Below are 26,874 nucleotides of genomic sequence, written 5' to 3'. Positions count from 1 at the left end.
TTAATATGCACAGTTTATTTAAAGATATCATGCTAAATATTTACAAGTAAAATGAAAATACATAAAATAGTTTTATTTAAAAGAATACGCAAAATAAAATCTATGCGTCTAGAAATGGGAGAAAGTGCGGAGTCAGTTTCACTGATGGGTCTGTATTTAGCTTGGAGGTGCTGCAGATCTCATCCCTGTGCAATGAGCAGTAGCCCCACACTAGAGCAGACAGCACCATTAACACTAACATAACAGCTGGTAGTAACAGTCAGTCCACACGCCTCACCTGAGTACACAGGTGGACGAGTGTTTGTACCTTCCTAACAAGGTACTGAGTGACCAAAGGGTTTGATCCTACAGATGGCACGGTTATAATGTTGTAATAAATGAGCAGTCACCAAACACCAAAAGCATCATTGCAGGTGTAATCCCTGGCTGATGCCAGGTTTCAGCATGGCCCTTTTGGTTGTGGTAACCAAGCACCCAATGCGCTGATACCATGTTTATCATCCAGATATTATTTTTAAAGAAGTTACTTAATGCAATCCGATTCTTAAAAGAGAACTGTGGAAATTAGTGTAAATTGTCTCAATATCACTGAATAAGTTGATGGTAGTTCCACAGTGCCACAGGAGTCAACTAAAACTCTCAGGGCTCTTTGGAAATATCAGGAATAAATTGAGGGAAAGGTGCGGCTTAGTGTTTGGGAATAGGATCGAGGGACAAGCGGGTTTGGGAATAGGATCGAGGGACAGACGGGTTTGGGAATAGGATCGAGGGACAGACGGGTTTGGGAATAGGATCGAGGGACAGACGGGTTTGGGAATAGGATCGAGGGACAGGCGGGTTTGGGAATAGGATCGAGGGACAGGCGGGTTTGGGAATAGGATCGAGGGACAGGCGGGTAGTGTGCTCAGGTTTGAGTTACTTTCTCTCCGTTTGCTGTTTCGTTACATTCTAGTAACATAATCAAAGAGAATGGAATGATTCTGTCTGACCAGATCAGGCTCAAAGGACACTGTTCCAGGTACCAGGTGTACTTGAATAGATCTTGCTGGCCCCAGCAGGGTGTTTCCGTCCCTCTTTCAAGAAGGATACAGAGGACACACACGGGTTGGGTCGACACTTGCAAGTGGGAGTATTTCAGTAGTGATACTTACTGCAGAGTCTCAGAGTTTAAGCTGCTGACGTAGGACCTGTGTCGAGAAGCAATGACCAGGGTCCAGGCAGCAATCTCACTAACAGTGAAGCAACAAATGACGAGGCTCACCAGGCACATTTCTTATTCTCCTTTTGTATGGAGTGTGTAGGGTCGGGGGAAGGGGGAGGGGGGGGGAGGCAGGGGGTTATCAGTCTGGAGAGAGCAGGACCCGAGGATGGACCTTGCAAAACAGCAACAAGCTGGGTGGTCAGGCAAGAAAGGGGGATCGGAGCTGTTTGATGCTGAAACACCATCAATTATGTAGTGGCTGTTCCTAGTTGTGCGACATCTGACAGGAGGGGTTATTGCATTTCTCTTTGGTTCAGCGTTTTACTGGGCGTTACCAGTCATTAAGCACGACTCCATTACTAAACTCAGTTTAGATGAGACGTGAAGGAAGAAAGTAAATTTTGTTTCTCCATACTGGTGCAGTAGCTGGTCTTGCTGATCAAGTGTGTCATTAATGCTGGTTGCAGGTTATTTTTCCCCAGGTAGTACTGAAATGGCACTCTGTTCCAGGAACAATCCAGGGCTTCAATTAGACAATGGCAGAGACCAGCATCATGACTCCAATGCCACTGCACATCAGCAACACCTGATACACAGAGTTCCTGCAACACAGAATCACAGATTAAATATACAGATGCCGCCGAGGGAATCTCTGAAAAGCACAAACGCACTTTGCGCATGCAAGTCCCTACGTGTCAGAAATCCACTTCTCTCACCATTATTTACTGCTTTGGCAGCTGATGCACAGAAAGCTGTAGCCCAAAACAAGGCTGGCTGGCCTCGGGTTACAGGCTTCAGCTTGGTTTATTCAAACAGAGGATGATATATATGTAGCACATGCACCTCGTGGCAAAAGCACAATCGACACAAGGAGAGTAGATTCTCCGGGCTAATTCTGCAGGGATTAGAAAAACGAAGCACGGCGATCAAAGCAGACTTTCGCATGTTGGGTTATGTAACAATAATTACATTCCCAAGGTGGAATCCACTGGTTCTAAAGCACTTTGGGACATCAAAAGGAAGTGATGAGGAGCTATGTGAATGCAAGTTCTTGATCAGGGAACTCTTCATACATTGAGTCAGGCAACTGGGACTCACCAAAGATCACTTTAGTGTTTCAAGGAATTCTGACCCCCACTAATATGTGTAATTATCTAAATTTAATGACCAATACCAGAAAGACAATGAACCACAACACTCAGGTCTGTAAATGGGACAAATAGAAAGCAAATCTGTTCCAGCATTCTTCAAATAAAAATACATCTTTGTTAGGGTGAGGAATGTTGCATCAGCACCAAACACTCAGATAAATGGGAGAGAGTAAAGCTCCCTCTACACTGTCCCATCAAACACTCCCAGGGCAGGTACAGCACGGGTTAGATGCAGAGTAAAGCTCCCTCTACACTGTCCCATCAAACACTCCCAGGGCAGGTACAGCACGGGTTAGATGCAGAGTAAAGCTCCCTCTACACTGTCCCATCAAACACTCCCAGGGCAGGTACAGCACGGGTTAGATACAGAGTAAAGTTCCCTCTACACTGTCCCATCAAACACTCCCAGGGCAGGTACAGCACGGGGTAGATACAGAGTAAAGCTCCCTCTACACTGTCCCATCAAACACTCCCAGGGCAGGTACAGCACGGGTTAGATACAGAGTAAAGCTCCCTCTACACTGTCCCATCAAACACTCCCAGGGCAGGTACAGCACGGGTTAGATACAGAGTAAAGTTCCCTCTACACTGTCCCATCAAACACTCCCAGGGCAGGTACAGCACGGGGTTAGATACAGAGTAAAGCTCCCTCTACACTGTCCTATCAAACACTCCCAGGGCAGGTACAGCACGGGTTAGATACAGAGTAAAGCTCCCTCTATACTGTCCCATCAAACACTCCCAGGGCAGGTACAGCACGGGATTAGATACAGAGTAAAGCTCCCTCTACACTGTCCCATCAAACACTCCCAGGGCAGGTACAGCACGGGTTAGATGCAGAGTAAAGCTCCCTCTACACTGTCCCATCAAACACTCCCAGGGCAGGTACAGCACGGGTTAGATACAGAGTAAAGTTCCCTCTACACTGTCCCATCAAACACTCCCAGGGCAGGTACAGCACGGGGTTAGATACAGAGTAAAGCTCCCTCTACACTGTCCCATCAAACACTCCCAGGGCAGGTACAGCACGGGTTAGATACAGAGTAAAGTTCCCTCTACACTGTCCCATCAAACACACCCAGGGCAGGTACAGCACGGTCTAGATACAGAGTAAAGCTCCCTCTACACTGTCCCATCAAACACTCCCAGGGCAGGTACAGCACGGGTTAGATACGACGACAACTTGTGCCTTTAGCGTAGTGAAACATCCCTAGACGCTTCACAGGAGTATTATGCAATAAAAATTTTACATTGAGCCACATAAGTAGAAATTAGCGGTGATGGTCAAAGAGAAGCGACATGAAGGAGGAAAGAGAGGTAGAGAGGCGGGGAGGTTTAGGTAGAGAGTTCCAGAGCTTGGGGCGTAGGCAACAAAAGTACAGCCACCAATGGTGGAGCGATTATAATCAGGGATGCTAAGTATTACAGAATTAGAGGAGCGCAGACATCTTGGGGGATTGGGGGATTGGAGAGATAGGGAGGGGCGAGGCCATGGAGGGATTTGAATATAAAGATGAGAATTCTGAAACCGGATTGCTTAACCGGAAGCCAATGTAGATCAGCGAGCACAGAGGTGATGGGTGAGCGGAACTTGGTGCGAGTTAGGACACGGGGCAGCAGAGTTTTGGATCACCTCTAGTTTACGTCGGGTAGAATGTAGGAGGCCAGCCAGAAGTGCGTTGGAATAGTCAAGTCTAGAGGTAACAAAGGTATGGAGGAGGGTTTAAGCAGCTGATGAGCTGAGGCAAGGGCGGGGACGGGCGATGTTACGGAGGTGGAAATAGGTGGCATTAGTGTTATGTTGCTGATGTGTGGCCGGAAGCTCATTTTAGGGTGAAGTATGACACCAAGGTTGCGAACAGTCTGGTTCAGCCTCAGACAGATGCTAGGGAGAGGGATGGAGTCAGTGACTAGGGAATGAAAACAATGGCTTCGGTCTTCCCAGTATTTAATTGGAGGAAATTTCTGCTCACCCAGTACTGGATGTCGCACAAGCAGTCTGACAGTTTAGAGACCGTGGAGGGTTGAGAGAAGTGGGAGTGAGGTAGAGCTGGGTGTTATCAGCGTACATGTGGAAACTGACACTGTGTTTCCGGATGATGTCGCCAAGGGGCAACATGTAGATGAGAAATAGGAGGGGCCAAGGATAGATCCTTGGGGGACACCAGAGGTAACGATGGGGGAGTGGGAAGAGAAGCCGATGCAGGAGATTCTCTGGCTACGATTAGATGGATAAGAATGGAACCAGGTGAGTGCAGTCCCACCCAGCTGGACGATGGTGGAGAGGCGTTGGAGGAGGATGGAGTGGTCAACCGTGTCAAAGGCTGCAGACAGGTCGAGGAGGACGAGGAGGGATAGATTACTTTTGTCACAGTTACTAAGGATATACTGCAGAGAATCTCCTATGCCCCATCAATTCTATTTTTATGCTTCCCAAATTGCCACAAGTTTTGTCCAAGCACAATAAATTGAAACGAGAGTATACAATGGCATACAGCCATGGTATCTGATATAAACTATAATTGGGTTGCTTTGTGTTAATGATGGCTGTAAATAAATAAGTCAATCAGCAGTCAGCTCAGACACTGTCTATACAAGTACATCTGTAGGAGTGTTCCGTCAGCATTACAAAGTGGCCCTGTTGTTGAGGCACTAACATTGCAAAAATGTGTCACCATTGTTAACATCAAGATGTGATGAAAATCATGCTCATTTGTTCCATAACTAAGGAATTTAATTTGCCTGTGATGAATGGGAAGGTCGAGGTGCTACTTTATTATCCAACCAACACTTCCAGAAGAGATAGATACTATATACAGGGCTTTATTGGGCACGGTTACTTACCGCACATCTGTTTCCAGAAGGAGGTCAGGTACCACAGTAACCAGAGCAATGTACAGAAATCCCCCTGAAGTGAATGGTAGAATCCAAGCTACGCTGTTCCCTGTAAGATTCAAGAGACAGGTGCATTAGAATTACAGTAAGTACATAAAGACTTCAGTAAGTGTGAAGTCTACTAGAATGCCACATCAGGTGTGAAATACACTCAGCATCAGAGTAACAGATCCTGTCCTTTCAAAGTTGTGTGAGGGGGAGGGGGGGAACGACAGAGGGGGAGGGGGGGAACGACAGAGGGGGAGGGGGGGAACGACAGAGGGGGAGGGGGGGAACGACAGAGGGGGAGGGGGGGAACGACAGAGGGGGAGGGGGGGAACGACAGAGGGGGAGGGGGGGAACGACAGAGGGGGAGGGGGGGAACGACAGAGGGGGAGGGGGGGACGACGACAGAGGGGGAGGGGGGGACGACAGAGGGGGAGGGGGGGACGACAGAGGGGGAGGGGGGACGACAGAGGGGGAGGGGGGACGACAGAGGGGGAGGGGGGACGACAGAGGGGGAGGGGGGACGACAGAGGGGGAGGGGGGGACGACAGAGGGGGAGGGGGGGACGACAGAGGGGGAGGGGGGGACGACAGAGGGGGAGGGGGGGACGACAGAGGGGGAGGGGGGGACGACAGAGGGGGAGGGGGGACGACAGAGGGGGAGGGGGGGACGACAGAGGGGGAGGGGGGGACGACAGAGGGGGAGGGGGGGCGACAGAGGGGGAGGGGGGGCGACAGAGGGGGAGGGGGGGGCGACAGAGGGGGAGGGGGGGGCGACAGAGGGGGAGGGGGGGCGACAGAGGGGGAGGGGGGGACGACAGAGGGGGAGGGGGGGACGACAGAGGGGGAGGGGGGGACGACAGAGGGGGAGGGGGGGACGACAGAGGGGGAGGGGGGGACGACAGAGGGGGAGGGGGGGACGACAGAGGGGGAGGGGGGGACGACAGAGGGGGAGGGGGGGACGACAGAGGGGGAGGGGGGGACGACAGAGGGGGAGGGGGGGACGACAGAGGGGGAGGGGGGGACGACAGAGGGGGAGGGGGGGACGACAGAGGGGGAGGGGGGACGACAGAGGGGGAGGGGGGGACGACAGAGGGGGAGGGGGGGACGACAGAGGGGGAGGGGGGGACGACAGAGGGGGAGGGGGGGACGACAGAGGGGGAGGGGGGGACGACAGAGGGGGAGGGGGGGACGACAGAGGGGGAGGGGGGGACGACAGAGGGGGAGGGGGGGACGACAGAGGGGGAGGGGGGGACGACAGAGGGGGAGAGAGAGCTATGGGGGAATGAGAGAGAGAGAGAGAGAGGGAGGATGTGACAGGGGGACAGAGGGGTTAACACACACGACCAATGTGAACTGGGGTGGGAGGAGAGTGGGAAAGAGTCTGCATGAACGAGGGCATAAAGTGGCGGGTGGGAGATCTGGGTGTGGGGGGGCGTGGAATGAGGAAGCTCTGAGAATCCAGGTGAGAGCAGAGTGCCACTTCGTCACTGTGACAAGTGCAGTTACAATTTTAAAATATTTAACAAATGAGATTGAGTGACAGAGGATCAATATGCATTTACAATAGCCTGCAATGTATTGACAACAGAAAATCTCTGCACATCTGCCAGTCTAGGAGATGAAATGTGCAGCAAGATACAACAAGCCTGTGTGTAACTGCCGATCATTGACTGAGCTATCAGCTGATTTGGCGTGTGTTGTACTTGCAGCATTTGACAGGTTCTGCTGGTGGCAAGCCACTGCTCTCGGCATTGCCACCTGGTGGCACTTCGTGGTACCACAGCCACACGCATGAACATTAAGGGACCATGCAGAATGTCATCATTTCACAAGTATCCCAAAAGGAACACTGCAATTAAAAAAGGGTTACACGGAACCATAATCGCATCCTCTGGAGCATTCCTTCTGCTCCTGTGAAAGTGATACCAATTACAGACAGTCCCTTTAATGGTCACCTTCTTCGCCTTTGTGTGGCTCCAATTGCTGCAGTAATTCACATTACTAAAATTAGCACCCAACAATCTGAAGACTGCCATTCCCCCTCTGCAATCAGCACCACCGCTAGCGGGGTCTTCATCTGAGCCACCTCCTAACATCAGCTCTCCATAAAATCAATTGCTGATATTCTGACCATCATGTTATCATGAGATAGCATCTGTAGTCATCGTTAATTAAGAGAGAAAAACAATCTTATACATTTGATGTTCACCATGTACCACCTATATGCACAATATAAACCAAACTAAGTGCACCTTCTGGGTAGATGGGGGAGTGGGGACAGACAGGAAGCTGGAAACAAAAAGAACAGATACATCACCAATGCACCGCTTCTCCCACCCTGCCCTCAGATAGCCACAGCTCTCAGTCTGAATAGCGAGGGCTCACAAATACATCGGTCATAATTTACCATCATTCCAGTCAAAGACAGTCAAAAGTGCGAAGATCTGGCAGTCAGAGATCACGTGAGCTGGCCAGAGGAAAGGGAGAGAGGGAACACCCTTGCGGCTTAAGTCTATTGTGCTTGGACTGATGATAACCTGGGAGATTGACGAGGAGCGCTGGGCCCCGCTCGAGATCCAGCACATCACCACCCCCCGCACCCCCCCCCCCCCCCCCGCCCCAACTTCCTACTTAGAGCTCAGCCCCAGCCCCCTCCCCCCCCCCCCCCTCGGGATGCCGAACTCCCGACACAGAAAAGCAGATCAAGCCCCACCTGCTCCTTCTGGAGACTGAGAGCACAGGGCGAAGCAGGCCCCCAACACCCCTCCAACCGCAGTCGTGAGCTGCATTTTTGCTGCACTCCATCGATCGAATCCTGCCCTGAGCAGGATGGTAAAATCTCCGACCTGTGGGTTAAACAATGAAGTAGTCAGCCAGGCCAAGTTTTCAAAGATTCTCACAACAGGAACTCAAACATAGACTTCTGGCTCTAAACATTCACCATGGGGAATTCATCTCTGGACAAAACAATAGGGTACAAGAAGCGCACTGATCAGAAACATTCTGTTCAGTTGTTATACTGTTCCATCAGGCACTGGTTTTAATTTATTTCCAACAACTGGGCGAGTTTGAGTCAGGTCACAGCTGGTGGAGTGAGCGTTAGAATAATGGCCAGCATCTCCTATCTCCAGTTGGCACCGAATGCATCAGCCAAGACTCCTCATACCAGCTGAAGACTGAGGGCGGCAGGGGGTGCCATGGGGAAGTCTGCAATCCTTGCCATTTGCCCCTTCAAGGAGGTATTTCTGTTGGGATGGGAAACGGCAGTGCCCTGTACTGAGGAAACATACATTTTAAAAATGAGGGTGAAAGTATCAATTATTCACATGAAAGATAAGTTCACTAACCTCATGTGGAACTTCATGGAGGAGGATGGCCAGAGTGGTAGTGAGCCCAACCTGCAGGACAGGACAGGAGCACGTCAACAATCTCAACAACAGAACTGACCCAGCAGACATCTGTAGCAATGGATCGTACTGGATAATGCAACTGTAATAACCATAGCAACAGCTGACATTGCTCGGGAGCTAACTGCAGAACTGGTTGAAGGAAACCAAGACAAAAAGACAGTGAAATCAATTGAACCATTAAACAAACACCAGTCCCTGGCACCATTCATCAAACGTAACAACCACCAGAATGTTGTAACAAAAAACACACCTTGATGAAAGCAGTTACATTCTTAAAACAAACACATACACACAGCAGGACCTGGGACAGCCCGGCCCTCGGAAATTAAAAAGGCACAGGGCAGTCTATGCAGTTTTTAACCAGCGCCATTACCAAAGCCACCTGGAGGGGAATGTACAGAAAGACTGGAAAGTAAGTGCCTGAAGCAAGCACTAATTCCCAGAAGCCTGCCCTTGGAACAAGCAACTTCTGCTCTTACCACTGAGAATGGATCATGAAGACGAGTCCAGTACAATGAGATAAGACTAAGAGACACAACAAGCAGTTTGTCTGCATCTGGGGCACAGATTTTGAAATGGAGACAGGTGGCAGGGTGCAGTTTCTTTACTGTCCTGGGATAACCCTTTCAAAACATTATTTCTCTCCCATCTCACAGCAAACCTCCAGTGACCATGACAGCTACACGTTTTGTGGGAATGTAGCCGTTACATGTGACCGGAGACAGGCAGGTACACAGGTAAAACTGGATGCAAAATCCACCCCGTCACACTGGGAGCGAGGTCACCATGAAGCTCCACCAGTGAGAGCACCACAAAGAGGCAATGACACAAAGTACGGCGATGTCAACACCGAAAGTTACGGCAGGGATTACCGACTGACATGACCAGTGATGTTTACAGCTTACAGACCAACACACACCAAGCAGTATGAGGCAGAGAGGTGTGTCGCAGTTCCAGGTATCAGTGGATAAAATTCCAGCCTGTAACTCACTCCCGGGTATCTATTCGATATATAAATCCGCCCCCTGAACCCCTTGATTAGATTCCAGCCTGTAACTAACTCTGGTTTGATATACAACTGTCTGTGTGTACTCTTCAGGGTATACAGTGGGATGTCTGCGTGTGCCCACCTGTCCATGTGTGTCCCTGTCAGACTCCACGTGTTCCTGTCAACAACCAATATGGCCTCTGAAAGGAATTTGAAACATTTTTGAACGAGAACTTTGAGAGATAAAGTGCAGCCTGCACGTTTTTTTTGATCAGGTCAAATTTACTAATTAACTAAAGAGCAATGTGTGCTTTGGGCACATGGACTAGTCAGGCAATTCTTGAAATTCTATGGCCACATGCCCGGTACAACATTTTAAAATATATTGATTCACTCAGAATTGTGACTTAGGAGCGAACACACAGGCAGAAACGAGCTGTTTTGAGATCTTGCATTTCACCATTCTCTTTGCAAATCATTTTCTTATCTTCTGCTCACCTTTCTGCTGACGAGGAAGCTCCCAGCTACTGCCAGGCCGTGTGTGAAGTTATCAATACCGTTGGCAATGAGGTTCAGGTACCCACTAATCTACAAAATAAAGGAGTGTCAAATTTCCGAAACAAAGAGAACTATTGCTGCCATGGCAACAAATGCCAGTGAGCCCCTTACCTTTATGGCTTGAACAGGTTTAGCAGATGCCTTGAGTTGCAGAGTGGAGCCACAGCAGTGGCCATTGGTGAGCTGGACACAAGAACCATTGCGAAGAGTGCTGGCAGAGGGAATGAGTTTTCCATTTTGAAGGCGTTTGATCTCCTTATCGCCACAGGAACGTCTATTCTGCAATGCCTTCTGGGTCTGAGAAGGTGCCTGGAAAAGGAATGACAACATTCCTGGTGAAAGGAGAATTGGAGGCTGATTTACTGCAGGAAGGGATAACACTTCCAGACTTGCTTTTAGACAGCCTCAGGATGTTCCAAAGCGCTTTACAACCAATGAAGCACTTTTGAAGTGTAGTCACTGTTGTAATGTAGGAAACATTGGCAGCCAATTTGATAATGACCAGTTAATCTGTTTTAGTAGTGTTGGTGGAGGAATAAATGTTGGCCCGGACACAACATTTTACAACAGCATACTTCAGTTACTAAAGGATGTGACCCAGCCTGCTTTTAGCTTCTCAATGGCTTTTCTGCAAAGTATATTTACAATTAAGAGCAGTGGGTCCTGCTTCTGTGAAACATTAAAACACGATTTATCAACTGTGCACTCATGAGGAGGAAGAATCCGTGCATTAAAGAGATCAGAATCTATCACTGGGTTTGGAGGAGAAGCATTTCAAATACATCCTTCTCTTTTAAAATCTATTATAACTTGTATCTTGAAATTCTAATGTTTTACTGAAAAACTGTCTATTGCTCCCTCTTCGGTTTTGAAGGATGACTCTTTAAAAATCTCTGCAATAACAGGAGCATCTTGCTGTAAAGGAAGGAAGAGGCATTACCTGCTCGGCAGCACTGACAGCTGCTTGCATTTGGCTCACATCTCAGACCATAAATCCCACAAACTATACCATGTCACCAGCAAGTGCTGCTAGCTGTGCAGCTCAGCCTCACAGCACAGAATGAGTCAGCAGGCAATGAGGTGCAGAGAAATTCAGGGGAGAGGTAAGCAGACACAGCAAAATATCCCCACGTGGCCCAATTTAGCCACTCATGGAAACTACCCAACTTGTTGAAAGTATAATTCTGGAATAAAACCACTTTATTGTGGCAGAACCACAGATCAGGAACGCCCCATCTTCAGTATGTGCTGAGCTAGCTAATATCAGTGAGATAACTGGTATCAGAACCCATGAATGAATGAAATCAGCCAGGGGCTCCATCCCTGATCATTACCGAGCGGCCTCTGCTGGAAATGAAGTGTGTGTGTATGTGTGCATACCCATGTGGGTGATGGGGAAGGACACAAGGGCGAGAGAAGGGTTAAGAGAGGGATGTTGGATCATGGAATGCTTTGCTATAAGGAATATTCAAGGCATTGTATTTTTTTTTTTAAAAAAAGGGAAATTGCATCAATATTTGAAGCAGAGGAAGATACAGGACTATGGGCACAAATTAGGGCAGCAGGATTAAATTTTGGTTTGGCTCTGGCAAAGCGTTGACACAGATACAATGGGCTTGCTTCTGTGCTGTAAACTTCTATAGGTCTCTGGACAAGATCGACAATGTCAAATAGCCACTTGGACTGTAGATTGCCAGCTCCTGTGGCACTGCATCACAGCAGGTGTCACTACCTTCAAGAAGAGAGAAAAACACATACACTTTACTCTTCTTGAGTAGGTAAGGCAAAGTAGCAGCAGCTTTCCAAAGCCATTCCCTGCTGAAGTTCCTCAACATGTCCGTCAGCCATGAACTTGGATGTAACTGATATTGCTCATGGTAGTTTCATGGGTCCTACCACCAGCACCGGCCCACTCCTATCCCAAGCCGAAAGGACCCCACACCGTCCCACTCCTATCCCAGGCCGAAAGGACCCCACACCGTCCCACTCCTATCCCAAGCCGAAAGGACCCCACACCGTCCCACTCCTATCCCAGGCCGAAAGGACCCCGCACCGTCCCACTCCTATCCCAAGCCGAAAGGACCCCACACCGGCCTACTCCTATCCCGAGCCGAAAGGACCCCACACCGGCCCACTCCTATCCCAGGCCGAAAGGACCCCACACCGGCCCACTCCTATCCCAGGCCGAAAGGACCCCACACCGGCCCACTCCTATCCCAGGCCGAAAGGACCCCACACCGTCCCACTCCTATCCCGAGCCGAAAGGACCCCACACCGTCCCACTCCTATCCCAGGCCGAAAGGACCCCGCACCGGCCCACTCCTATCCCGAGCCGAAAGGACCCCACACCGGCCTACTCCTATCCCGAGCCGAAAGGACCCCACACCGTCCCACTCCTATCCCAGGCCGAAAGGACCCCGCACCGGCCCACTCCTATCCCGAGCCGAAAGGACCCCACACCGGCCTACTCCTATCCCAGGCCGAAAGGACCCCACACCGGCCCACTCCTATCCCAGGCCGAAAGGACCCCGCACCGTCCCACTCCTATCCCAGGCCGAAAGGACTCCTGCTCGGGGCTTGCAGCCTACACTAGGACATCATCCAAGGTACAGAAGTTTAGTTGATTAGCCACTATGAGACACCGGGAACCAAACACAGAGTCCGACACACCGGGAACCAAACACCAGGAGCTTGACACACCAGGAGTCCCTAAGAGACACCCGGGCAACTATGGCGGTGCGGCGTTCCGGCCTGTCGCTCTTGCATTGTCCATAAGGGTCCTGACGTTCCAGGTCCCGAACTTCATTTTGAAGGGGTAGAAGATGCCCCGTGGGGTGGTCGATGCACACTGGTTACCACATGGGTTTAGCTGAGCAAGGTCTTGGTCCAGTGGCAAAGGAGTCAAGATGACTGGAGACCGACCCACTGGGAGTCCGACCCACCAGGCCTTTTAGTCTTTCATATTAGTCTAACAGTTTTAATGTTTCTGTATTTTAATAGACTCTTTAAAGCGGCGGACCACCTTCCCTCCAGCGATGATCAGACCTCTCCTCCTCGACGATGGCGGGACCTCAATCAAGCCTCGGAGCACCTACCATTAAGGGCTATTTGGCGCTGAGCTTGCGGCCAACATCTTGCTGTAAGGAAACTAGGCCCATACAGCAGTGCCTGGTCTCCAGTCATCTTGACTCCTTTGCCACTGGACCAAGACCTTGCTCAGCTAAACCCATGTGGTAACCAGTGTGCATCGACCACCCCACGGGGCATCTTCTACCCCTTCAAAATGAAGTTCGGGACCTGGAACGTCAGGACCCTTATGGACAATGCAAGAGCGACAGGCCGGAACGCCGCACCGCCATAGCTGCCCGGGAACTTAAGACACTTCGACATCGCCGCCCTAAGCGAGACCCAGTGGGCAGGGGAGGGCCAGCTCAAGGAACAAGGTGGAGGTTACACCTTTTTCTGGAAAAGGAAACTAGAGGCAGAACGGCACCTCTACAGAATCGGCTTCACCATCAAAAATGAGCTGGTCGACCGCCTCCAAGACTCCCCCTGCAAGGTTAACCAACGCCTCACGACTCTTCGATTCACCCTATCCCGGAACCAATGCACCACTGTCATCAGTGCGTACGCCCCGACACTTGATGCAAAGGACGAGACCAAAGAGGGTTTTTACACCAGCCTCGAAAAATCCTTGTCCTGCGTCCCCGCAGGCGACAAACTGATCCTCCTGGGTGACTTCAACGCCAGGGTTGGCAAAGGCACAGCCGTCTGGGGCGACGTGATTGGCAGAGAGGGGGTAGGGAAAGCCAACTCCAGCGGTACCCTACTCCTGACAAAATGCCGAGAACATGAATTCTTCATCACCAACACCCTGTTCTGCCAGAGGGACAAATACAAGGCATCGTGGTAATACTCGCTCCAAACACTGACACCTGCTCGACTATATCATCGTCCGAGCCCGGGATCGCAAGGATGTGCGCATCACCCGCGCCATGACAGGAACTGACGACTGCTGAATGGACCATCGCCTAATCCGATCCATCATCAACATTAACATTGCCCCAAAGTAGAGGGGACAGCAGAAGCAGCTCCGCGCAAAAAAGTCAATGCCGGGGCACTTAGAGACCCAGCTAGGAGAGCTCGATACAGCCAGCGCCTCACAGCCAATCTGGCGTGCCTTGATGACCCTGAGATGCTGAAGCCCCACAGCACTTGGTCTGTACTCCAGGCCTCCATAACCAGTGCCTGTGAAGAGACGCTTAGTCACTCAACCAGAAAACACCAGGACTGGTTTGATGAGAATGATCAGGAGATCCAAGAACTAATAGATCGCAAGCGCAGAGCATCTCTGAGCCTTAAGCAGCAACCCAACTCGGGAGCTGCAAAGTAACATTACAGACGGCTCAAGGCTCAGGTCCAACAAAAAACCCGGGACCTAAAGAACAGGTGGTGGATGGAGAAAACGCAGGAGACACAACAACTGGCTGACAGCCATGATGTGCAAGGATTCTTTATCGCAGTCAAGGCCACCTACGGTTCAAACTCCCAAGGACCCACCCCACTCCTGGCCAAGAACGGGGGAACACTCATCAAGGACACCGAGGCTGTCAGGGCCCGATGGAAGGAGCACTTTGAAGATGATCTCAATCGAGACTCTGCCTTTGACTCGAGTGTTCTCAACTCCATCCCGTAGCATGCGACCCGCCACCACCTCGGTGAAACTCCAACGTTGCCACAAGGTGGAAAAAGCCATAAGACAGCTCAAAAGCAAGGCTACGGGAGCAGATGGAAACCCTGCTGAGGCACTAAAATATGTTGGAGAGGCGCTGTTGGCACGGATACATAACCTCATCTCTCTCATCTGGAGGGAGGAGAGCATGCCGGGAGATCTCAGAGATGCAGTGATTGTGACCATTTTTAAAAAGGGGACAAGTCCAACTGCGGCAACTACAGGGGAATCTCCCTGCTATCAGCCACTGGGAAAGTTGTCGCTAGAGTCCTCCTTAACCGCCTTATCCTTGTGGCTGAGGAGCTCCTCCCGGAGTCACAATTGATTTCGTCCCCTACGGGGCACAACGAACATGATCTTTGCAGCGTGACAGCTGCAGGAAAAATGCAGGGAACAGCACCAGCCTTTACATGGCCTTCTTCGACCTCACAAAGGCTTTTGTCACTGCCAACCGCGAGGGTCTATGGAGCGTCCTCCTCCGTTTCGGATGCCCCCAAAAGTTCGTTAACATCCTCTGCCTGCTCCACGACGACATGCAGGCCGTGTTCCTTACCAACGGATCTATTACAGACACAATTCGCGTCCGAACCGGGGTCAAACAGGGCTGTGTCATCGCCCCAACCCTCTTCTCAATCTTCCTCGCTGCCATGCTCCACCTCACAGTCAACAAGTTCCCCGTTGAAGTGGAACTAAACTACAGAACCAGTGGGAAGCTGTTCAACCTTCGCCATCTCCGGGCCAGTTTCAAGACCACCCCAACTTCTGTCGTCGAGTTAGAGTACGCGGACGATGCCTGCATCTGCGCACACTCAAGAGGCTGAACTCCAAGACATTGTCAACGTATTTACCGAGGAGTACGAACATATGGGCCTTAAGCTACACATCCGTAAGACAAAGGTCCTCTACCAGCCTGTCCTTGCCGCAGAGCACTGCCCCCCAGTCATCAAGATCCACAGCTCGGCCCTGGACAACGTGGACCATTTCACATACCTCGGGAGCCTCTTATCAACAAAAGCAGACACTGATGAGATTCAACACCACCTCCAGTGCGCCAGCACAGCCTTCGGCCGCCTGAGGAAAAGTGTGTTCGAAGACGAGGCCCTCAAATGGTCTACAGGGCTGTAGTAATACCCGTCCTCCTGTATGGCTCAGAGACGTAGACACCTCAAGTCGCTGGAGAAATACCACCAACGATGTCTCCGCAAGATCCTACAAATTCCCTGGCAGAACAGACGCACTAACATTAGCGTCCTCGACCAGGCCAACATCCCCAGCATTGAAGCACTGACTACACTTGATCAGCTCCGCTGGGCAGGCCACATTGTTCGCATGCCAGACATGAGACTTCCAAAACAAGCGCTCTATTTGGAACTCCTTCATGGCAAACGAGCCAAAGGTGGACAGAGGAAATGTTACAAGGACGCCCTCAAAGCCTCCCTGATAAAGTGCAGCATCCCCACCGACTCCTGGGAGTCCCTGGCCGAAGACCGCCCTGGGTGGAGGAGGCGGATCCGGGAGGGTGCTAAGCGCTTCGAGACTCGATGGCGAGTGCATGCGGAAGACAAGCGCAAGCTGCAGAAGGAACGCGTGGCAAACCTGTCCTAGCCTCTCCTACCCTCAACGACTGTCTGTCCCACCTATGGTAGGGACTGTGGCTCTCACATTGGACTGTTCAGCCATCTAAGGACTCATTCTAAGAGTGGAAGCAAGTCTTCATAGGGACTGCCTCCGAGGATGATGAGTTTCACAATATGGAGCCCACATAGCACACAGCTTGCAGTCGGGTATAGCTGCCAAGAGCAATTTTACAGAGCAGGTGGGCAGATTTGTTACCATGAACAAGTCCATCATTGGGATTGCAATAACCATCAGGGCCAGTAATTTGGTGCAGCAAAAAGATAAAATGCTGAAAATCCACAATGTAGTGCATGGAAATCTGCATATCAAATAAACTGAAAGCTTTCATTTTAAAACACTGCCTTTATGCAGCCCAAAAGCCGTTCCCAAAGGAATAAAATAATTGTGCTGACAGTTTAGCTACAAGGTAAAGACAATGAAATTTGGCAGGTTTATTTTTTATTGACTAGCCTTTCAACACAAGCCAAGAATCAGGAACAGCTTGAGCAGGAATTGAGTGCAGACATCAAAGGCACATGCACTCTGAGCTCAGAGAAACATTGGGCATTGGTTAGAGTTGCAATGAGCACAAATGAAGCTATTTTAGGATGGCAGAAATCACTTGTCACAACAATAACACAGTCTAGTGCTTCATTTAACAGAGAAGTCTTTGATGGATTGGAAAAACATAACCGTCATCAGCAGTGAACCTTGTTAATTATATAACAGAGTTTATGCCAACACTGGCGCATGAAGGAGTGTTCCTTTCAGAGCCAGTACTTTGTCAGGCTTAATTAATCTGACGTCAAAGTAATTAGAATGATCACTGAGATAGGATTGATTCTTGAATCAAAGTCACAAATACCACACCACACAAAAAAAATACCACATTGCACAATTCTGCCAAACTACTGCAGAAGGGTTCTGTCCGTCACATCTGTGTAACTATTCATGTAGATCCTTTCACTGTGGATTAGAACATGCACTCACCATACACACAGATCACATTCAAACAATGAATGAGTCTCCCACTCAGAGCAGCAAGTTGGGCATATCTCTGCATTTAATGCTAAACACACAGGCGCCCGACATGACTTTTTTTCCTTATATTCATTCACAGGATGTGGGCGTCACGGGAAAGGCCAGCATTTATTGTCTATCCTAAGTGCACTTGAGAAGGCATGGTGAAGGTACTCCCATAAGGCTTTAGGGAGTTCCAAGATTTTGATCCAGCAACGATGAAGTTTCTAAATCAGGATGGTGTTTGACACAAGAAATAGGAGCAGGAGTAGGCCATATGGCCCCTCGAGCCTGCTCCGCCATTTAATACGATCTTGGCTGATCTGATCATGGACTCAGCTGCACTTTCCTGCCCGCTCCCCATAACCCCTTATTCCCTTATCAGTCAAGAAACTGTCTATCTCGGTCTTAAATTTATTCAGTGACCCAGCTTCCACAGCTCTCGGGCAGCAAATTCCACAGATTGACAACTTGGGGCGGGGGAGGAAACTTGCAGGTGATGGTGTTCCATGTGGCTGCTGCCTTTGCGGGTTTGAGAGGGGCTGTCGAGGCCACACACACACACGACAGTTTATACACCCCACCCTAATGTCTCCCTGATTGCATGGTGGGCAACGGGACCATCCATTGCAATACTAAGACACACAGACCAGGAGCCTCCAGAGGCTGCTACTGCTAGCCTCATTGGTGCTCCCAGTCCTGATAACGTGTGGATATCGAGCAAGTACAGGATTGGACTTGGCTATGATGCCCCTGGCGATCAAATGGCTCACCAATATTCACTGTCCAGAGCTGCCATTTGGACAGGGGTAGTGGAGGGTCATCACTGCCCATGTAACTATAACCCAGCAATGAAGGGCCACAAAAAAAGGAGGGTATATTAGAGATCAAATACGTGAAAAAGCGATGTATGGAGCAATGCAATGCAACGACAGTGCGCACAAGCACCTGTGTGGTATAAAAACGTAAGAAATAGGAGCAGGAGTAGGCCATTTGGCCCCTCAAGCCTGCTCTGCCATTTAATAAGACCATGGATGATCTGATCTTGGGCCCAGCTCCACTTCCCTGCCCGCTCCCCATAACATTTCACACCCTTATCATTCAAAAATCTGTTTATCTCCACCTTAAATATATTCAATGACCTAGCCTCCACAGCTTTCTGGGGCAGAGCATTCCACAGATTTACGACCCTCAGAAGAAATTTCTCTCCATCTCAGTTCTAAATGGGAGACCCTTTATTCTGAAACTATGCCCCCCAGTTCTAGATTCCCCAAGTGGAAATATCCTCTCTGCACCTACCTTGTCAAGCCTCCTCAGTATCTTGTATATTTCAATAAGATCACCCCTCATTCTTCTAAACTGCAATGAGTACAGGCACAACCTGCTCAATCTTTCTTGAGAACCCCTTCATCTCAGGAATCAACATAGTGAACCTTCTTTGAACTGCCTCCAATACAAGTATATCCCTCCTTAAATAAGGAGAGCAAAACCAGTATTCTAGGTGTGGCCTCACCAATACCCTGTACAGTTGTAGCAGGACTTCTCTGCTTTTATACTCCATCTCCCTTGCAATAAAGGCCAACATTCCATTTGCCTTCCTGATTACTTGCTGTGTCTGCATACTAACTTTTTGTGTTTCATGCACAAGGACCCTCAGGTCCCTCTGTACTGCAGCATTTTGTAATCTCTCCCCATTTAAATAATAATTTGCCTTTTTATTTTTCCTGTCAAAGTGGATAACCTCACACTTTCCCACATTAACCTCCAGCTGCCAAATGTTTGCCCATTCACTTAGCCTGTCTATATCCCTTTGCAGATTGTGTGTGTCCTCCTCACAATTGGCGGGGCCCGCTCGCCCGACGACCTCCCCGGCAGGTACCCCCCCCCACCCCTTTCTGACATTCCGAAATCCGGAAATTCCTGAACCTGGGCTTAGGTGTTTCCGGATTCGTGATGTCAGAAAGACGCTCCAAAATCCGGCAAAACTGAAAATCCGGAATGGCCTCGGTTCCGGGACGCTGCACCTGTATTGTGTGGGGGTTTGCACAATGGAGGCTCCCTCTCATGTCACAGTTACAGCTGCATGTCAGGGACACACGTGCATTCATTCCTGATGCGTCATCACAGTTCAGGCCAAAATTGCACACAACAGGATGGAGCAAAGGAGGACTGGTGGCGGCGAGGCCGAGCTCTAAATACTCACACCCTTGGAGAGGGCTGAGGCGCTCGTCGGCAGACATGCTTCCTTCCCTGTGGCTACTGGTACTGCCGATGCCGATGTGAGTAAGCGAAGGTGCTCCTTTAATGCTCTCCTTCCCTGAATGCTCCAGCACCGACTGTGCCTTTCCCTCAAAGTCTGCTTGTTGCAGCCTCCATGCGTCAATCCATTACCTCCCTCTCACGGCAGCCCTACTCCCATTTATGCTTGCAGATGAGAGGCCAAGTGGCAGCACAGGAGACAGAGACGCACCACCTGAGAGACCAGCGCACGGCCTGGAAACAACCCCGGAAATGAGTGGCAGCACAGCAGAGAGGCAGCACCTGTCAGATCAGTGTCAGGTCTCGATGACACCCTTGAGGACAGCAGTACCAAAATACCTAATGACAGCATTCAGGACACCGAGGGCTCTAGCCTTGCTGACACCCTGGGGCGCACTCCATCTTTTGGGGGCCTCAGTGATGGGGAAGAGGAAGAGGAGGACACTGCTGGCAGCACCGTACGCATCAGCTCAGATACTGGGCGGTCCGATCTAGTTCAGATAGTACGGAGGTCTGCACTGGGTGTTGCACCGGGGCATAGAGGGCTGCAGCATGGTGACGGGGCTAGGCAACCTCAGATGCTATCTCTCTGAGGGGCGAGTCTGCACCGGAGTTCTGCTGAAGAGGACTCCGACGAGCCCATCGATGTTGCGGCTTATGAGAGAAGGGTGGAGGCCATGCATTCCCAGATGTTGGGGGCACTGGCAAGGGTGTCAGAGAGGCTGTTGGAATGGCGAGGAGTCCGCCTCCCGCACAGTCGACAGTTCTGTGCACTCCATGGAGCCCATCATTGCCAATGGTGGACTCCCAGATTGTCCGTGCGGATCCAGCTGTGATGCCGCAACCTGTAGATGATGTGACAGCTGCCACTGCAGCACAGGCACGAGGGAACGAGCGCATCGGTGCTGGTTTGGAGAGAATGGCCATGGCCCTGGAATCGCAAAATGCTCTTATGCACTCTGGCCAACAGGCCAGCATCAAACTACTGCCATGTCTGTGGCTTTGAAACTCTGGTTGCTCTCATGCAGTCTCAGCTCAATGCCATCTGACACCTCGGTGTTGCCTTTGCAGCTGGGTCCAACCACGGGCCACCCTCAGATTGGTGGTGGTGGTGGTAATGTGCCGCCCCCGATGAGTGACTCAGGCTCCTCGGACCAGGATACGGATGATACGCCCTCGCAGGATCGCAGCATTCCTGACCCCAGACCTGTCACTCTGCCAGTGCCTCCACTTGCCCTAGCCAAGCCAGACGGAACCCTCCCAGGGGGCTGCTGACCAGTCTGCAGCCGGGCCTTCTAGGCTCAAAGCTGGTCGAGGGCGTCCTAGAAGGACAGCAGCCTTCCCAGACCCATGAGGCAGCCACAGGGGAGAGACTGAGGCATAGTAGTACTGCAAAGTGCCACCAGAGCTGTCCAAACAACGGAACCTGTGTTTGAGGATCCCGATGCAGTGCTCGATGATGCACCTGGTGGCAGAATGAGCGTTGTTGTAGGCATGCTCGGCTGCAGTCCTGGGATTCCGAAGTGGAGTCAGCAGCCAAATGGACAGGGGATATCCCTTGTCCCCAAGCAGCCATCCACAATCGTGGTTTGGCCAGGAGAAGACGACAGGCACACTGCTCTGGCGCAGGATGAAGGAATCATGGCTGCTGCCTGGATACCTGGCATCAACTGCCAGAATCCTACGCTGGTGGTCGCACACAGCTGCACATTCAGGGAGTGGAATCCCTTTCTGTTCATAAAGAGTTGGGGATGGTTCAGTGACGCCCTCAGGCCAACGTGTGCAGTCGATGGCACCCTGCGGAACCCTGCAATCCGGACAAATCCGGCCTGCCGCTCCACCTGCTTCTCCCTGGTCATTGGGAAGGAGATATATTGGATGCTTCCCTTATACAGAGCATCGGTCACCTGCCGGATGGAGAGGGGTGGAGAATTGGGAAATATTGGATATGTCTGCAGTGGCAGACTGGAACGAGCCCATCGCGTAAAAGTTGAGAGCTATGGTGACCTTGGTCTCAACGGAGAGAGCTGTCCTCGTTCTTCTCTGAGGCTGCAGATCTGCCCACAGGAGACTGCACAGCTCCCTCAGTAAGTCCTTTCTAAATCACAGCCTTCGCAAACATTGCTCATCACTGAGCTCCAGGAATGAAAACTGATGTCAGTACACCCTTTGATGGTAGGGCCTCCTTCCCCCAGGTCTGTGCTAGGCCCCTCCGATGTCAGCTGGCTGATCGCCTTCTCCCTGTTCCTGCTGTTGTTCCTCAGCAGGCAAGGCTCCTGGCCCAGTATATGGTGCGGGGGGGGGGGGGGGCTGTCAGCGTACCTGACCCTCCTCCTCACGCCACCTCCTTCCGGGCCACCCTCTCTACGTGGAGGTCTGCGGCCTTCTGCAGGCCCTTCTCCATGTTAGCCATCCATGGCTGCTGGCTCCCTTGCCCGCTGTCTCTGTACCCGTTGCTGATGGCACCACTTTCTCCTGCGTGCCGACCTGCCTTTCACAATGTGCAAAAGGCATTGCCCTGCCAACACTGAGCCCATTGTCTGCAGGCTTAACCCTCACAAGCAGGCCTCTGTGGAACAGAGAATGAGGCCCACAGGCCACGACTAATCAGCGAGATTGGAAAAATGTTCTAAACTCTCAAAAAGTTATCCAAAGTCCGCTGCAGGTTTAGCAAATCCCTGCAGAGAGATCAGAGAAAGTATCCACAAAAACACCCGATCACACAATACCTCCTTTCTGCTCCTCTGGCGCTCTCGAGCAGCCCAAAGTGCACCCACCCAAAAAGCTGGCGGGGGCACTGTCAGAAAACAAGCCGAGTTTTTTTTATAGTGAAAATAAGTAGCGTGACGGAGCGACAGCGCGCGCACGTTAATGATGTCATCACGGCCGCAAGCTCCATAACGCAGCGGAAATCTGGAGCGGAAGTGGACACCGTCCCAAAATCTCCCGCGCTGAATATGGGTCATGGCGGCCAACGGACTGCAATGCAGCGGCCACTCGATTCCGCCACATGGCCGCCACAAAATGGGGGTAACGGCCCGTATCCGGATCCTGAATTTCGGCCCCCATATATACTGTGGAAGGAGATTAACTGGATGGGGTACAGTCCATGGTAGGGTTACACATGGGCTGTGGAAGGAGATTAAATGGTGGGGTACAGTCCGTGGTAGGGTAGTGTGTACACGGGGTATGGAAGGAGATTAAATTGTGGGGTACAGTCCGTGGTAGGGTAGTGTGTACACGGGGTATGGAAGGAGATTAAATGGTGGGGTACAGTCCATGGTAGGGTAGTGTGTACACGGGGTATGGAAGGAGATTAAATTGTGGGGTACAGTCTGTGGTAGGGTAGTGTGTACACGGGGTATGGAAGGAGATTAAATGGTGGGGTACAGTCCATGGTAGGGTAGTGTGTACACGGGGTATGGAAGGAGATTAAATGGTGGGGTACAGTCCGTGGTAGGGTAGTGTGTACACGGGGTATGGAAGGAGATTAAATTGTGGGGTACCGTCCGTGGTAGGGTAGTGTGTACATGGGGTATGGAAGGAGATTAAATGGTGGGGTACAGTCCATGGTAGGGTAGTGTGTACACGGGGTATGGAAGAAGATTAAATGGTGGGGTACAGTTCGTGATAGGGTAGTGTGTACACGGGGTATGGAAGGAGATTAAATGGTGGGGTACAGTCCGTGGTAGGATTACACATGGGGTGTGGAAGGAACTGATTTGGTGAACCAAAATTCCTTGTTTTGTGCTTTATGTTAAATGGTTATTTTGAATCGCAAAGTACTGGAGTAACTTACTTTGTGATATTCTGTATCATCCTCATCTTTATCTGGGAATACTTTCTCCAAAACAAAGAATGCGAGCAATCCGACAATGACCCACAATCCCAACTTCCTCTGCTGTTCAAGACTGTGGCCTCCGTCTGCACAAACAGAAAATGGTCAGAGGAGCAGAACAGAAGTATGAGACCGACAAACTCTGACAAACATAGATTGCAAGTTTAGTGTACCATCAGGTGTATTTCTCCTTCCTTGGGTACACCCCACTGCCAGACCTGCCTTGACCGTCTCAAGCGTTTTGTAATGTATGTATTAATTCTCAGGATGTGGGCATCACTGCAAGGCTGGCATTGATTGTCAATCCCTAGTTTCCTGAGATGGTGAATGGCATTACTCTTTGTAGCAGTTTGATAAAACTGAGTGGCTTGCTGGGCCACATGGTAATAACTTCACATGGCAGTTAAGAGTTAACCACATTAGTGTAGGAGTGGAGTCACATATCATCATCATAGGCAGTCCCTCGAAATTGAGGAAGACTTGGTTCCACTATTAAAATGAGTCCTTAGGTGGCTGAACAGTCCAATACCAGAACCACAGTCCCGGTCACAGGTGGGACAGACAGTGGTTGAGGGAAGGGGTGGGTGGGACTGGTTTGCCGCACGCTCTTTCCGCTGCCTGCGCTTGCTTTCTGCATGCTCTTGGCGACAAGACCCGAGGTGCTCAGTGCCCTCCCGGATGCACTTCCTCCACTTAGGGCAGACTGGTCTTTGGCCAGGGACTCCCAGGTGTCAGTGGGGATGTTGCACTTTATCAGGGGGGGCTTTGAGGGTGTCCTTGTAACGTTTCCGCTGCCCACCTTTGGCTTGTTTGCCGTGAAGGAGTTCAGAGTAGAGCGCTTGCTTTGGGAGTATCGTGTCTTGCATGCGAACTATGTGGCCTGCCCAGCGTGGTCAGTGCTTCAATGCTGGGGATGTTGGCCTGATCAAGGACGCTAATATATAAACAGGGTAAGGACGGTAGTTGTCCTTCTCTAAAAAGGACATTAGTGAACCAGTTGGGTTTAAGACAATCCGACAACTTCATGGTCACGTTTACTCCCATTCCTCATCCAAATCCTCATCCTCCTAGGATCATAGAATCTTAAAGCACAGAAGGAGGACGTTCAGCCCATCATGCCTGTGACGGCTCCTTGAAAGAATTATCCAATTAGTCCCACTCTCAGCTCTTGCCCCGTAGCACTGCAAATTTTCCTTTTCAAGTATTTATCCAATTCCCTTTTGAAAGTTATTACTGAATCTGCTCCCATTGCCCTTTCAGGCAGCGCACTGCAGATCACATGCTGCATAAACATTTTTTCATCTCGCCCCGGTTTTTGCCAATTATCTTAAATCTCTGTCCTCTAGTTATCAACCTTCCTGCCAGTAAAACCAGTTCCTCCCTATCTACTTTATCAAACCCTGTATAATTTTGAACACCTCTATTAACTCTCCCCTTAACCTTCTCTGCTCTAAGGAGAACAACCCCAGCTTCTCCAGTCTCTCCACATAACTAAAGTCCCTCATCCCTGGTGCTTTCTAGTAAATCTCCCCTGCACTCTCCAAGTCCTTGACATTCTTCCTAAACTGCTGTGCCCAGAAATGGACAATACTCCAGCTGGGGTCTAACCAGTGATTTTATAGGTTTATCCTAACTTCCTTGCTTTTGAACTTTATGCCTCTATTTATAAACTCCAGGATCCTGCATGTTATTTTAACATCCTCCCCAACTTGTCCTGCCACCTTCAAAGATTTGCGTATTTGATTCCCCAGGTGTGTCTGTTCTTGCGCCCCCTTTACTTCTCTGCATTAAATTTCATGCTATGTGTCTGCCCATTTCATCAGTCCATGTCCTCCTAAAGTCAGCTACTAATGTCCTCAATGTTTCCAAGTTGTGTCAGCTGCAAACTAAACTTTTGCTTCCTATACCAAGTCCAGGTCATTAATATATATCAAAAAGAGCAGTGTTCCCAACACCGACCCCTGGGGAACACTCTGTATACTGCCCTCTGGTCTGAGAAACAACCATTCACCACTGCTCTCTGTCCCTTAGCCAATCCGTGTCCATGCTGCCACTGGCCCTTTAATCCCATGTGCTTCAATTTCACTAACACCGCTTCGCGAACCATTTCTTCTGAATTTCCTCCAGTTGAACACTATATGAGATGAACTCATTCACTTCAAATCCAAAATCAAGCTGCCTATCTATCCATTCCTCTTCCCCGTTTCATTTTCCCCCAACCTTCCCCTCAATACTCCAGAGTTGCTCCTCTATTTCCCCACCCCCAGAGTTCTCAACATGTCCACAAAGCTCACCATCTGTTTCCAGAACATCCACCCCCACATCCCAGCTTCTGACTATCCAACTTCCTTTCTTCAGCTCCAGGTTGAGCGATATTGTGAAAATGTCTGTCTTTTGGAAATGGCCCCACTGCCTTCAAAACTGCTGTCATCACCTGCCTTACCTTCTTCACTGCAGCGACTTTCCCATTTCCACCCCCCACCAAAGACAGTCAGCACATTATTGTCCAGTAATCACACTACCACTTTCCCATTTGAGACCCTTGTACTATACAGACACGGCCGAGGTAGCACTGATCAAAGTCACAGATCACATGATCCTGGCCTGTTCACTCATCAATCTCTCTGCTGCCTTCAACATTGTCGATTCTGCAATCCATCTCTTTGGCACTGCTTTCTCCTACTTATGTTTTAAAAGACATTTAGATTTCTTCCAAAAGTTTATCAAGGTCATCTAAGTGTACCTCAGGGCTCTGTCCTCAGTCCCCTCATTTTTTTAGCATTTACATGCTACCCTTCAGTGATATCGGGACGCATATTCCATATATACACTGATAATATCCAGCTCTACTTCCTCCATCGAACCTCAGGCTGTTGCTAGCCTCTCCAGCTGCCTGAGATTTCTTCCAGCTTTTTGTCTGCAAAACCAAAGCCACCTACTTTGTCTCCTGAGCACCTTTGCAGTGGTGGCCTCGACCCCATCAATCTCCCCACCACCATTTTAGGCTATCCACTTTTTTCCCTCTGCCCTGTAAAATCCTTGAGGGATGCTATAGAGGTGCAAGTTGTTCGCAGTTGTGTGGCCCATCTCAGTCTGTTCCTTACCTGGATTTCTGTTGCAGGTGTAGGCCCATGCCTCAGGCAATAGATGCAGAAAAACATCCCCGAGCAGCCCACCAATGGCAAAACTCAACAACTGTTTCAAACGTCGGGACCCAT

General features: G+C 50.3%; 1 protein-coding gene across 1 annotated transcript; it reads right to left on the bottom strand.

Annotated features, from left to right (window-relative positions):
* On the bottom strand, nucleotides 1-26,874 carry slc39a13 (solute carrier family 39 member 13; the record flags this gene model as incomplete). Its single annotated transcript, XM_070871309.1, has 8 exons — nucleotides 1-1,803; nucleotides 5,197-5,296; nucleotides 7,948-8,080; nucleotides 8,582-8,632; nucleotides 10,131-10,220; nucleotides 10,302-10,499; nucleotides 23,618-23,742; nucleotides 26,761-26,874. Coding segments are annotated over 8 exons (884 nt in total), but the record flags the coding sequence as incomplete, so codon positions are not given.

This window comes from Pristiophorus japonicus, unplaced genomic scaffold (assembly GCF_044704955.1).
Source record: "Pristiophorus japonicus isolate sPriJap1 unplaced genomic scaffold, sPriJap1.hap1 HAP1_SCAFFOLD_2364, whole genome shotgun sequence".
Taxonomy (NCBI): domain Eukaryota; kingdom Metazoa; phylum Chordata; class Chondrichthyes; family Pristiophoridae; genus Pristiophorus; species Pristiophorus japonicus.
The sequence above is the reverse complement of the archived record's forward strand: the minus strand, read 5'-3'. Positions and strand labels throughout refer to the sequence as shown.